Raw genomic sequence first — 14,733 nt, 5'->3', positions numbered from 1 at the left:
GCCCCGCCGACACCGATCTCTGCCCCGCCGACACCGATCTCTGCCCTCCGGACACCGATCTCTGCCCTCCGGACACCGATCTCTGCCCTCCGGACACCGATCTCTGCCCCACCGACACCGATCTCTGCCCTAGAGACACCGATCTCTGCCCCACCGACACCGATCTCTGCCCTCCGGACACCGATCTCTGCCCCACTGACACCGATCTCTGCCCTCCAGACACCGATCTCTGCCCCACTGACACCGATCTCTGCCCTCCGGACACCGATCTCTGCCCTCCGGACACCGATCTCTGCCCCACTGACACCGATCTCTGCCCTAGAGACACCGATCTCTGCCCTCCGGACACCGATCTCTGCTAGAGTTGCCACCTCATCCCTTTAAACCCGAACACATATTAATTACACAGGTTCTGAGGCAGATTAAGGTAGTAATTAAACTCACTTATCCGCATCAAATTAGCCTCAGAACCTGTGTAATTAATATGTGTTCGGGTTTAAAGGGATGAGGTGGCAACTCTAATCTCTGCCCTCCAGACACCGATCTCTGCTGACACTGTCAGTATATATATATATATATATATACACATGGACGTATACGTGGGTTTGATCTTTGGGGTGCACACCTATGGGAGGAACACACAGTAATCTGATCTCTCCTCTTATACACACAACAGCCGCCCTGCACTGTCCCGGTGTCCTGTATCCCGGGCAGACCTTCCCCCACATCCGGAATACAGCCCGGCTCTGACTGACAGCGCACAGCCGGCGGTATTCATACCTGCTGCCCTCTAGCTACATGATTGACAGCTGAGGCAGTTGCTCGTCTCCGCCCACATTCCCCCCCTCCGCCAATCGCAGGGGGAGCGTATCCCGTGGCGTCCAATCGGCGGCGCCGGTGAGAAGAGAGTTTGGCGTTGCCCCGGCAACCAGGAAGTGTGGCGGATCAGCTGGGAGCAGAGAGGAGCCGGAGGAGAGATGAGGAGGGAGCGGCGCCGGAGACTGCTGGTGCTGTGCGGGGTGCTGCTGGCCGTCATCCTCATCCTCAGGTAAGAGAAGAGGGGGGATCACAGCGACCTTCTATGTGCGCACATCTCCTTCCATTCTATGGAGACCTGCACGTCACAATACACAGTATATCTACCACCGTGTCCCCACTGAGGGGATTGCCCCTCACTTCCTGTCTTGGTGACACCAGGCCAGGAAGTGGGGGAATCTCAGTGGGGGCAGAGCTTGCAATATAATATATATATATATATATATATATATATACACACACACATCTTATTTTTTCGCATATTATATTTATTTTTATAAGGAAACAATTGAAAGCTATGTCCCCACTGAGGAGGTTTTACCCACTTCCTGTCCTGGTGTCACCAAGACAGGAAGTGAGGGGAATGTTCTCCGTGGGGGCAAAGCTTGCAATTATTGCCTTACAATAATAAATATAATATGCAATATGGACATTGTAAGAAAACAATAGCAAGCTATGTCCACACAGGGAGATTCCCCCACTTCCTGTCTCGGTGACGCCAGGACAGGAAGTGGGGGAAATCTCAGTGGGGGCATAGCTCGAGATACATAATACATAATAATACATTGATATAGAATAATGTTAGAGAGACATAATAAATATTGTTCTGATTCCGGGGATTCAGATCGGAAGTGTGTTTTTGCCCATTGAGACGCATTACAGAACGCACTGTGGGCGGTTATGCGCATTGTGGGCGGTGACGCGTACATTTACATGCACATGGGGCAACATTTTCAAGCGGTAAAATATAATTCTAATCGGAATGTTTAGATAAAATGCGCCCATACACGTGCGGGAAAAGAGCATTTTATTGTGCACAGCTGTACACATGCAAGAGCCATTATTCTGTATACATGTATCATTCCGTATAGACTGTCTGTGCAGCTCTGTATACATCGTATCAATATATACAGTATATCTGTAATCCCAGCGGTGGTCAGTGCAGACTTGGAGCAGAGATCAGTCCGGTGCGCTGCGGTTGGGGAATTGTAGCGAAGGAAGTGTTGATGGAGGCAAACACTGACGTTTTATTCTCACTAATGTGAATGCTGAAATGTCCCGGGGGGCCATTGTGTAGGGGGCTGTGCAATGTTGCAGTGCATGGCACTATTTACCTTTTTTTTTTTTTTTTTTTTTTTTTTATTCTTTATTTAACCGCTTTAACCCCCTTCCTGCCCAGGACAATTTTCAGCGCTGTCACACTTTGAATGACAATTGCACAGTCATGAAACACTGTACCCAAATGACATTTTTATCTTTTTTTTTTTTTTCACCCAAATTTAGGTGGTATTTAACCACTTCAGCCCCGGAAAGTTTTACCCCCCCCCCCCCTTCATGACCAGGACATTTTTTGCGATTCGGCACTGCGTTACTTTAACTGACAATTGCGCGGTCGTGCGACGCTGTAGAAAAATAAAATTGAGTCCCTTTTCTCCCACAAATAGAGCTTTCTTTTGGTGGTATTTAATCACCTCTGCATGCGCTATAAACATTTTGAAAAAAAAAACAAAAAAAAACAATATTTTTTACTTTCTGCTATAAAACATACCCTATAAAAAAATGTAAAAAAATCAAATGTCTTCACCAATTTAGGCCAATACGTATTCTGCTACATATTTTTTGGTAAAAAAAAAAATCCCAATTAGCATATATTGATTGGTTTGCGCAAAAGTTATAGCGTCTACAAGCTATGGGATATTTTATGGCATTTTTATTTATTTATTTTTTACTAGTAATGGCGGTGATTTTTAGCGGGACAGCGACATTGCGGCAGACAAATCGGACACTAAGGCTGCTTTTACACTGAAAGCTCGTTTTAGCAGCACTATAGCTCTGTTTAGCATGTCTACAAACTATGGGATATTTTTAGGGCATTTTTATTTATTTATTTTTCACTAGTAATGGCGGCGATCAGCAATTTTCAGCGGGGGCTACGACATTGCGGCGGACAAATTGGACACCTAACTGACACTTCTGACACTTTTTTTGGGACACCTAACTGACACTTTTGACACTTTTTGGGACACCTAACTGACACTTTTGACACTTTTTGGGACACCTAACTGACACTTTTGACACTTTTTTTGGGACACCTAACTGACACTTTTGACACTTTTTGGGACACCTAACTGACACTTTTGACACTTTTTTGGGACACCTAACTGACACTTTTGACACTTTTTTTGGGACACCTAACTGACACTTTTGACACTTTTTTTGGGACACCTAACTGACACTTTTGACACTTTTTTGGGACACCTAACTGACACTTTTGACACTTTTTTCGGGAACCAGTGACATTATTACAGTGATCAGCGCTAAAAATATGCACTGTCACTGTACTAATGACATTGGCAGGGAAGGGGGTTAACACCATGGGGCGATCAAAGGGTTAATTGTGTCCCTAGGAGATGCTTTCTAACTGTGTGGGGGGGATGGATTTACTGGATGAACAGAGAGATCCGTGTTCCTGCTTAACAGGAACACAGGATCACTCTGTTCATTCCTGTCAGAACGGCGATCTGCCTTGTGTACATCAGCAGATCACCGTTCTGTGTCTCTAAGGAGCGATCGCGGGTGGCCGGTGGACATCGCGCCCGCTGTACCAGCTGATTGCCCCCCCTTGGCCAATCAGCGCGCGCCCCCCCCCCGCTGGCTATTGCACGAAATGACGTACAGGTACGTTGTTATGCGCAATAGAGCCAAAATGCCAGCCGGTCGGCAAGTGGTTAATCGCCACCGTTTTTTTGAGGGTTTTTTTGCTAAAAAAAACCCCAAAAATGTTGAAAAAAATAAGTTTTTCTTATTCACAAAATTTTCTGATAGAAACAAAGTAATTTTTCTCCTTCACTGATGTGCGCTGATGACTCGGCACTGATGGGCACTGATAAGCCGCACTAATGGGCACTGATTAGGAGGCACTAATATGCTGAACTGATGGGCACTGATAAAGTAGAGAAGCGAGGGGGAGAAGGGATCACCGCTCCAGGTGGGTGCGGTGATGGCGCTCTCCTCAAGGTGGAAGCAGCAGATGCAGGCTAAGCATATAGCAATTAGAAGGAGGATCTGGACAGCCGCACTCCAATATAAACATCTTAATTGTATAAAATAACAACAGTTCAAACCACAGCAGGGTACAGGATAGATTACTGACGCGTTTCACACTCTCAATAGTGCTTAGTCATAGCCATGACTCCTTCTTCTGATGGGCACTGAAAAGCAGAACTGACTGGCATCACTGATGGGCACTGATTGGTGTCATTGCTGGGCACTGCTGGGGCTGCACTAATGATCAGGGCCCTGATTATTTTTACGCATCTCCCCTGCGAGGAGAGGCCGCTGATTGGTTCTCCTCTCACTCTGTCAGTGTGAGGCGAGGAGAGCCTATAAAGGGCAGTTCCGTGTTTTTCATGTGATTGGCTGTGATTGGACACAGCCGATCACATGGGTAAAGAGCCGCGTCATCAGCTCTTTACCGAGATCGGGGTCTTGTCGTGTCCCAGTGACACCGGAGAGACGTCATATGACGTCATCCCAGAACGAGAGGACATCCCACCTGCCGTCATTTTACTATACGGCGGGCGGGAGGAGGTTAAGCTACAAAATTACACTTAATTCAACTTTATGCACAGCAATGTGCTACACACCCCCCACCACCGTCTTCATTTTCTTTTTAAAGCTCGGTTCACACTGCTGCGACATGGGATCTGACCTGTGAGACTCCAAGTCGCATGTCAAATGAAATGTTTCCCTATGAGAACCGTCTTCCTAGAAAAGTATGGAAATTTTTTTTTTCTTTTTTAATCATACTTGCCTAGGTGGATGTTGCATCTGTCCCCTGCTGACTCTAAAGGCTGAGAACTGAGCGATCAAACACTGCTGATCGCTCGGTTCTCAGTGCTCCCTGAGCAGAGAGCTGGTGACTGTCAGTGGAGGGGGATGGGCCGGGTCAGGCTCTCAGCGGCTCGCTGATAGGCTGAGCCGGGGGCCGGTCCAGGCATGTGGGCGGATCCCAACCATATGGTTGAGATCCTTACCGAACCTGGACCGGCTGAAGCCCGCTGTCTGCTGAAAACAATCTGCACTCCTGTGATCCACAGGAGAAGTACAGCCTAACGAGCTTTGGCTGTACTTCTCCTTTAACTGATGCTACACAAGTTGCTCCGACTTTGGAAAATGTTCCTGCACTATTTTGGGCTGACCTGGATGCGATTTCAGCTCTTGTACAGGCTCCTAAATAGTATCCAAGGCGGATCAAGTCAGAAGGAAGTCGCAGGGAAAAGTCGCAGGGCAAAGTCGTACAACTTTGCAGTCGCAGCAGTCTGAAACGAGCCTTAGGGATTTCTTGTTAGGGAAATTATTGGTCCTTTTTTTTTTTGTTGTTTGCTTGCTGATTTTACAAGGACTTTATGATCACGGACAGATCAACTTGATATTAGCACCACATCTCTTAATTAGTTAGATGTAAGAGGAGGGATTGGGATTTTTAAGGGGCAAAATGAATTGAAATAGTATCAACTATAATGTATAAGAATGTTTTTATTTTAAAGAGCAACATTTTAAAAAATTGTTAAAACATAACAATTGGCAAGTATAAATCAACAAGTTTTTATGGATACAGCACTATAGAATGGAGTTCCCAACATGTTTCACCCATATGTCAGGCTTCTTCAGGGAATGCTGTCCCATTAGAGGTACAAGCCTTTTAGGTCTCTTGAAATGTTAATCAACTCACTAAAAAAGGTCACAGGTGTCTATCTGCATCTGGAACACCATGTGCTAGAAGTGACCAGCGTTCGTCCCTCGGTATTGAGTCCACTGCAGAACTTTGTTTTTTCCCGGTCCTTGAATGCCCCCTATGGTCACCTCTAGCACATGGTTTTCCAGACGCAGATAGACACCTGTGTAGTTTTTTAGATTAACATTTCAAGAGACCTAGAAGGCTTGTACCCCTAATGGGACAGCATCCCCCGAAGAAGCCCGACATATGGGGGAAACATGTTGGGAACTCCATTCTATAGCTCTGTATCCATAAAACCTTGTTGATTTGTACTTGCCAATTGTTATGTTTTAACAATTTTTTATTTTGCTCTTTAAAATAAAAAAAAATCCCATACATTATAGTTGATACTATTTCAATTTATTTTGCGCCTTAAAAATCCCAATCCCTCCTCTTACATCTCGCTGATTTTACAGAAATTTGTAGCTCAGTCGTTCTGCAGTTGTGTTTGGACAGCGTTTCATGTTAGTGATAAACTTCCCAGCGTCAGTCGCTCCAATGCCCTCTCCTAATGAAATAAGGATGCCAACACAGATCTATGCAGGAAAAGTTTTGGCGCCGGTATACGGAGCACGCCCATCGAATGTGTTTGTTCGCTATACGCTCTGGTACATTCAATCACTGAATCATCTTTTCTAGAAATTTTATTTCATCATCTTCTTTAATTACATTTGAATTGCTCTATAATTTGGGTGGCTGTAATGAGTTACCCGTGGAGGGCGGTGACTGTCACATGGGCCTCCAGCAAGGTTACATTACAAGGAAGGACTGTGTGTGTATATGACAGAGAATCATTCTTGTGTGAAATCCGATCGAATCTCTGGACCCGCTGTCTGCTCACCCCCATACACGCTGCAATAATAAGGCAAATGCAGTCACTATTGAACAAATATTGATTGCAAAACTGATTACATACACTAACAGTTTCCTCTGCATTGTGCTTACATGGGAAACTGTTTATGGTAAGGGTAAGAAATTCACAAACTGGTTCTTTCTGCACATTCCAGGTGATAGACGGGATAGAACCAGCAGCAGTTTATCTGAACTAGATCGATCATCTAATCTGATATGAAGATCGTTTCACACCAGGAATCACACAAGAAAGAGCCGTGCATTCCTGGGCCATTCACATGCAATCCAGGTGCAGAGCCATGTCAGCCTATTCATTGGAAAAGGCTGAAACTGCTCCGAACTGCACCAAAAGTAGTGCATCCACCATGCGATTCCCGGGCAGGCAAACGCATTACCTTTGGTCTGTACTGATACCCTCTGCAGATCGCAAGCGCAGTGCATTTTGAACGTGGTGCGTGAAACGCGCATGGAAAGCAGGTTTCCCGCACCGCATTCTAGTGTTAACTGTCCCTAAGCCTACGTTCACATTATAAATCGCACAGGAAGGCGCACCACTTTCCTGTGCAGTTCACATGCGATTTAGTGCGATTTGACTCCATTCATTTTGCATGCAATGTATGTACTTTATTTTACTGTAATGTGATGGCTTCATAGATCTATGACATACACAAAGTCTGAACATAAAAAAAATCTTGGAGTCCTTTCACAAGGGCTGTCCGATCCGGTCCACCTGTCAGTTTTTAAGGTAGACCTGATCGGACACTGCATTGTCCTCCTATGGAGCGGCGGATGTCAGCGGACACCCGCCGCCACCCGGTCCGATCCTGCCCGCAACAAACAGACAGATGGTGGTCCTTTTTTCCATCTGTCCGGCAGGACGGGTAGAAATGGACAGGCGGTCCGTTTCCATCCACTTTCCCCATAGAGGAGAGCGGGACTGTGTCCGTGTCCACTCCGCACATCGGAGCAGACACGGACCTGTCATCTGCACATCGGATCAGACACGGACCTTTCATCCACACATCAGAGCGTACACGGACTTGTCATCTGCACATAGGAGCGGACACGGACCTGTCATCCGCACATAGGAGTGGACACGGACCTGTCATCCGCACATTGGAACGGACACGGACCTGTCATCTGCACATCGGATCAGACACGGGCCTGTCATCTACACGTAGGAGCGGACACGGACCTGTCATCCGCACATTGGAACGGACACGGACTTGTCATCTGCACATAGGAGCGGACACGGACCTGTCATCCGCACATAGGAGCGGACACGGACCTGTCATCCGCACATTGGAACGGACACGGACCTGTCATCCGCACATTGGAACGGACACGGACCTGTCATCTGCACATCGGATCAGACACGGGCCTGTCATCTGCACGTAGGAGCGGACACGGACCTGTCATCCGCACATAGGAGTGGACACGGACCTGTCGTCCGCACATCGGAGCGGACACGGACCTGTCGTCCGCACATCGGAGCGGACACGGACCTGTCGTCCGCACATCGGAGCGGACACGGACCTGTCGTCCGCACATCGGAGCGGACACGGACCTGTCGTCCGCACATCGGAGCGGACACGGACCTGTTATCCGCCTGCTCAGGGGAACGATCCCCTGATGAGCGAGTGGAATCAGCTTAGGACCCTTAATAAAAAAACACACTACTTTTCATGCAAAAAATATAATGGCCACTTGTATGAAATACAACCATCCTGTGCAAATTAAACTAAACAATTTTATTTCTGCTCAAATCTACTACCACCACTACTACTATTTCTACTACTACTTCTACTACCACCACTACTACTATTTCTACTTCTACTACCACCACTACTACTATTTCTACTACTACCACCACTACTACTATTTCTACTACCACCACTACTACTATTTCTACTACTACTTCTACTACCACCACTACTACTATTTCTACTTCTACTACCACCACTACTACTATTTCTACTACTACTATTTCTACTACCACCACTACTACTATTTCTACTACTACTTCTACTACCACCACTACTACTATTTCTACTTCTACTACCACCACTACTACTATTTCTACTACTACCACCACTACTACTATTTCTACTACTACTATTTCTACTACCACCACTACTACTATTTCTACTACTACTTTTTCTACTACCACCACTACTACTATTTCTACTACTACTACTACTACTTCTACTACTACTACTACTACTACTACTACCACCAACACCACTATACTACTACAACCATAGCTCCCAACTGTCCCTGATTTTGAGGGAATGTCTAGGGTTGCCACCTGTTTGGGATTCACCTGGACAGTCCGGGTTTTAAATCATGTGTTCAGGTTTCAGGCGGACTAAAACCCGGACATATTATTCAGACTGGGCTGTGGCTTCCCAAGTAACCAAGATAATCACACACAAATCTGTTGCTGTCTAGGAGCTGCGAGCAGCTGTCTGAGGGCAGGTTCGGCATCACTGGGGGGGGGGGTCGATGATGTCAGCAAGAGCAATTTGGCGACACCCACTGTTCGTGGCAGCATGCTATGCGCTACTCATTACTACTCTCCTTGGGGCACCCAAAGGTGTCCCAGGGCGATAAAGTGTTCGGATTTGGCTTGAAGAAAAGGTGGCAACCCTAGGACTGTCCCTGATTTGGAACAAAGTCCCTCTGTCCCTCATTCCTCTTCATTTGTCCCTCATTTTGGTCTGATCTATATAGATGTATATAAAATGCACTTTTTATCTTTCAAAAAGTGTTTCCCAGCGCTAAACCTTTCATCCAATTTCTAAATTGACCAGTAACACACCTCCTGTATTAACGTGCCCCCACTCTGGATGAAGGAGCACAGGGTGCACTTTTGGACAGCAACATTGTCAGTCTGGGGGGAGGGGAGTGTTAGATGGACAAGCAGGCATCTTTTATGTGCAGCACTTATGCAGTCACAGAAGTCATAATATAATATAATAGTCACTCCTAGTTGCGCGCTCTCAGCAGGGAATATAACCAGACGTGAAGACGCAACATTCCGGGGCGGCACTGACAGTCCTCCTAGTAAGAAGGCAGCTGCTGCACCCACCAGCCCCAGGATCAGCAGGTGGGTTCCCGTTGCCTCTCTGCGTCAGGGGGGGTCATTCTTTGAGGGGGTTCAGTAAGTGCTGTTTGACCAGGACTTTGGGGATGTGATGGGATAGAGACTTAGGTGGAAAAGTTTCATAAATGTTCAGTCGTAGAGCAGCTAGAAAAATGGATGTAAAGGCGAACATTCATTTCATGGTCACGGTTTATTACTACTTTTTATTTAGGATTGAGCATGAGTTCATTCTTTTACTGCTGAAATATAAAAACCCAACACAGGTTCTAACCCTTCTGCACGCCGACCCCCCCCCCCCCCCCCCAAAAAAAAAAAATTGGCCACAGTTGGACTTTAAATTCTTATAATTAAAAAAAATGGGATTTGACGCAGGGGACCAGGTTTTATATAAATGTCAGTCCAGAGAAACGTGATTCACAGAGCAGCCCGAGTTTCCTGAAGATGAAGTAATGCAAATCTAAGTGGTCACATTTGCATCCGGAGTCGGGAAATGTTTTCATCACACGAGTTGTCATTTATCTGTGTCTTTTTATAGGTCTCTCTGCAGGGGGTCGGATGTGGCCCTTTGCTTGCTTATATCCAGCCCTTGGGATATTATCCCCCCCCCCCCCATTAGCAACAGTTGGGCACTATTCCTCCCACTGACACCAATGATGGGGCACTATTCCTCCCACTGACACCAATGATGGGGCACTATTCCTCCCACTGACACCAATGATGGGGCACTATTCCTCCCACTGACACCAATGATGGGGCACTATTCTACCCACTGATACTAATAATGAGGCATTGTTTATTTTCACTGACGCCAGGACATTTTCGTCTCCCACTGGCCACAGTCTGGCCCCCCCTATAGTTTAAAGGACAGTAAACTGGCCCTTTGTTTATTAGGTTGGAGATTTGTGCTTTAGATAATCAGAAGGGGCAGAATTTTAATGTAAATCTGTTAGTACATCACTCTCCCCTCCTCCCAGACTGACAATGCTGCTTTCCAAAGGTGCTCCTCCTGTGCTCCTTCATCCAGAGTGGGGATACTGTAATACAGGAGATGTGTTACTGGGCAGATCACCAGGTGAAAAAAAAAGCAAAGAAAAGAAAACGAATGCAGCCACCACATCTAATGATTGGTTATTACTTTTCACAATCAGGTGCACTTATGCAGGTAATGTCATAGGTATTTGTTTTAATGATCTCTCTGGTTCCTCTGCTCTGTTTTGCATTCCGCTGTTGACTATAGACCTACATCAGGAGGTTACTGTAACCTTTGTACTGATTTATTCTCCTGTGTACTATGCAGGTGTCATTCAACCGTGAAATGGAACATAGCAACTTTTATAGCTTCCCATTCAGACACATGAACTTTTACCAATGATCGAAGATAAACAATGTCACTTCCCTGGTGCCAGTGGTGGCTGGTGCTGTATATTTGGGGGGGGGGGGGGGCAGCAAACAAGACACACATCATCATCCCCCCCTCCCGGGTCAGTCCATTACTCACTCGTCCGTCACCAGTCACACGCTTGCAAATTAATATTCGCTATTGTCTTCCTGATTCTCCTCCTGGCCAATCAGGATTGGGTTGGCTGCCGAGGGAAGGAGGAGGGAAGCCGCCGTGAAGCTACGGCTACTTCCTGCGTCTCCTTCTCCTTGGCGGCGGCTTCACCCTGTAAATCCGGCTTCACCCTTCCTTCCCCTTGGCAGCCAACCCGCTTCTTGATTGGCCAGGAGGAGAATCAGGAAGACAATAGTGAATATTAATTCGCTATTGTCACACAACTGGGTGGGCTGGGGGCGCAGTGTTCTGTGCCCTGAGCCCACCCTTTTTTGAAGCCAATTAGAGCCTCTGGCTTTAATCATGTGCTTGTAAAAAAAAAAACAACTCCATTGGAATCCATGCATCCGGCGCCCTGCATGTAGATTAGGGGCCGGACGTTTGGATTAGGGGGGCGGCGCAGCTAATAGACGGGCCGCCACTGCCTGGCGCTGAATTCTCTCTTTACTGTTCAATGAATGTGTTAAATGAATGGCATGTGATATCAGTATGGGGGAACTTCTTCAAATCATCTCCTCTTAATTTTGAGCATTTTCTTGGTTATAAGGCCTCATGCACACTGGACCTTTGGCCATCTCTCTTAGACGCCTTTCCTCCTGGCAGAAGCGTTTAACAGAAAAAATACTTGACACTTGTAAGTGCGTGCAAATGGCGCATCAAGTGCTTGGGCGACAATTCATTTAATTGGCTAGAATAATCCACTGCCCACTGAAATTAAGGGGGCTCCCGACACCAACAATTTTTTTGGTATGCATTGAAATTAACGCTTAAGCGCTAAATGCCCCTAATGTTAACTCGCATTTAGACGCGCTTACACACGTTTACACGAGCATGTGGGAACGGGTGCGCTTTATTTTTTTTATTTTTTTTTTTATTATTATTTATTATACTTAAATTATTTTATTTTTTACACTTTCCCTTTAAATGTATTCATTTTTTTGGTTCGCTTTTATTCCTATTACAAGGAATGTAGACATCCCTTATAATAGGAATAGTGTGTGACGGGTCCTCTTTAGATGACGTTCTGCAAGAGTTGTTTTTGCATTTTTTACACACATGCATAAAAAAAAAAATCAATTTAGGCCTGAAGATAACATAAAACTTCCCAAAACATTCTATATTTTCTGAAAGCAGATAACATAGATGTAATAGGAAAACAAAAACATCTGCGGTGGTAACATGTAATGTAAAAAAATAATATAGCATATCCTCTCTCCCCTCTGTGTACTGATCTGTACAGTGGAGGGAGAGATCGGATGGCAGCAGTGCCAATACTCTGCAATGCCCTGCCAATACTCTTCCATACCCTGCCAATACTCTGCTATACCCTGCCAATACTCTGCCATACCCTGCCAATAGTCTGCCAATATACCCTGCCAATAGTCTGCCAATATACCCTGCCAATATACCCGCCAATATACCCGCCAATATACCCGCCAATACTCTGCCAATTCACTTCACTTCAGAATTTGCATGAAGCACCCTTTACCACCGCAGATGTTTTAGTTTTCCTATTACATCTATGTTTTTTTCCTCACATGATTTCATATGGACACTTATATTATTATTTGTAGTTTTTAGATTATTTTTTCAGCGCTGCGCTGTCTGTTATTGTCAAGCTTTAAAGGGTTTATATATTTGCCTTTAGTGTTCAGCGGCTTTTAGCATTTAGGAGGTTTTTTGCGCTGACTGTTTGTCTTAATTAACTAATGTCACACGATAGTATTGTAAAGGTCTAAGAAATGCAAAATTTCAGTAAAAAATAACCTAAAGTTCATTTTCAGGCACACAAACGCAGTAAATTACCCAGATTTTTGGTAACATATAAAAGATGAGGTTGCACTGAATAAATAGATACCCAACATGTCAAACCTTAAATTTGCAGGAGTCCCTGTGAAATAGCGACAAACCTCCACACCCTATATTTTCCATAGGCAACACTTTAAAAGCCCCCTGTAGGTCACAGTTTAATGTTATGAAGGAGGTCTTTTTTGGGGGAAGATTTTATGTGCTCGGGTGTAACTTTAAATTTTTTACAATTTAACAAAAACATTTTTTTTTACTTACATTTTTTTCCCATCACATCAGGGACAAAAAGTCCCCTAGATGATGATTTTTTTGGTGACAGGTTCTCTTTATTGAGACATCCAGGGTCTTAAAGACTCTGCATTTCCCCCCTGTGCTCCAGTAAATGTAATGCAATGCAGATCGCACCGCATTACATTCTTTCCTGGGTATGCTGGCCAGGCCGGAGACACCGAGAGGCGAACCCGGAAGTGACGTCACTTTCCGGGTGAGCAACAAGGAGGGGAGGAGCTGTGTCCACTCTGCTCCCTCCCCCTTCCCTGACATAGCACCCGCTATGTCAGTCCCAGGCCTGCAGATGGGTAAGCAGTGCCTGGGTTACATGGGAAGCGCCCGAAAGGCAGGAGTCTGCTTGTCAGATTTATACACAATCTCGGAGGCTGCAGCCATCGGGAACGTGCGTACAACCCTCCACTGTCAAGTCCGTACGACGTACGGACCTGGCAGCGAAAGGGTTAAAGAATAAATTTACCTTTTGGAACATGTTACATGTTCCGCCCATATTTAGCCCCCCATTCACATCAGTGCGACTTGTCATGCGATTTTGACAGTTCCAAGCCGCACCCCATTCGCGGCAATGGAACTGTTCTTATTGCCGCAACTCATGTCGCAGTGATTATGAAAAAGGTTCCTGCACTATTTTTACCAATTTCGTTGCGACTTTCATAGATTTCTGTTATAGGAAGCCGCAAACCGCAATGAAAACAGTAGCGCAAATCGCACTAATGTGCGGCTTTCAAATCGTGCTGAAGTAGCGCGATTTCAAAGCTGCACTGGTGTGAACCAGAGCTTAGGGTGGAACATGTAACATGTTCCAGCTCCTGACTGTTGAAATATTAAGGATTTCTGCGCAATACGCGGAGCACGTGCACTTTTTCTATATATATCTTTGGACACTGCATGAAGAGATTATCATCACGATTGATGTTTAATCTTTTTATAATGGACTTTTCATATTATTGAAGACTTGTGTGCCTTACACGGAGCACGTGCACTTTAATTATAATTTTGTGTGATTTTTATAATTCTATATTATAGGATATATGCATTTAGTTATTAGTTTAATAGATATCCAATTTATATATTAATTTATTTCATTTATTTTTAGCGCCGCACATTTGGTATATCAGTTTGTATTGTCACATTTGGGAAGTGTGGGTAGTGTTGGCAGCTGTTTTTTTTTATTTTTATTTTATTTTATTTTTATTTCTATATTATTATTATTATTATTATTATTATTATTATTATTTTTACTTTACTTTTTATTGCTTTAGTTTTTGTTTAGGGTAGGAGTGTGGCAGCTCACAAGGTTTTTTCCACTTG

The 14,733-nt window shown here is 45.0% G+C and overlaps 1 protein-coding gene across 1 annotated transcript in view; it reads left to right on the top strand.

The window, feature by feature from the left end:
* Positions 1-711: 711 nt before the first annotated feature.
* The window catches only part of GLB1L2 (galactosidase beta 1 like 2), a 96,426-nt gene continuing 82,404 nt past the window's right edge, over positions 712-14,733 (top strand). The window contains exon 1 of the mRNA XM_073603485.1: positions 712-1,048. Within this exon, the coding sequence (XP_073459586.1) occupies positions 978-1,048 (71 nt within the window). The 5' untranslated portion in view covers positions 712-977. The remainder of the gene's footprint in view (positions 1,049-14,733) is intronic.

Source organism: Aquarana catesbeiana, linkage group LG10, assembly GCF_042186555.1.
Source record: "Aquarana catesbeiana isolate 2022-GZ linkage group LG10, ASM4218655v1, whole genome shotgun sequence".
Classification (NCBI taxonomy): domain Eukaryota; kingdom Metazoa; phylum Chordata; class Amphibia; order Anura; family Ranidae; genus Aquarana; species Aquarana catesbeiana.
Note: the sequence above shows the minus strand (reverse complement) of the source record. Positions and strands in the feature narration are given on the sequence as shown.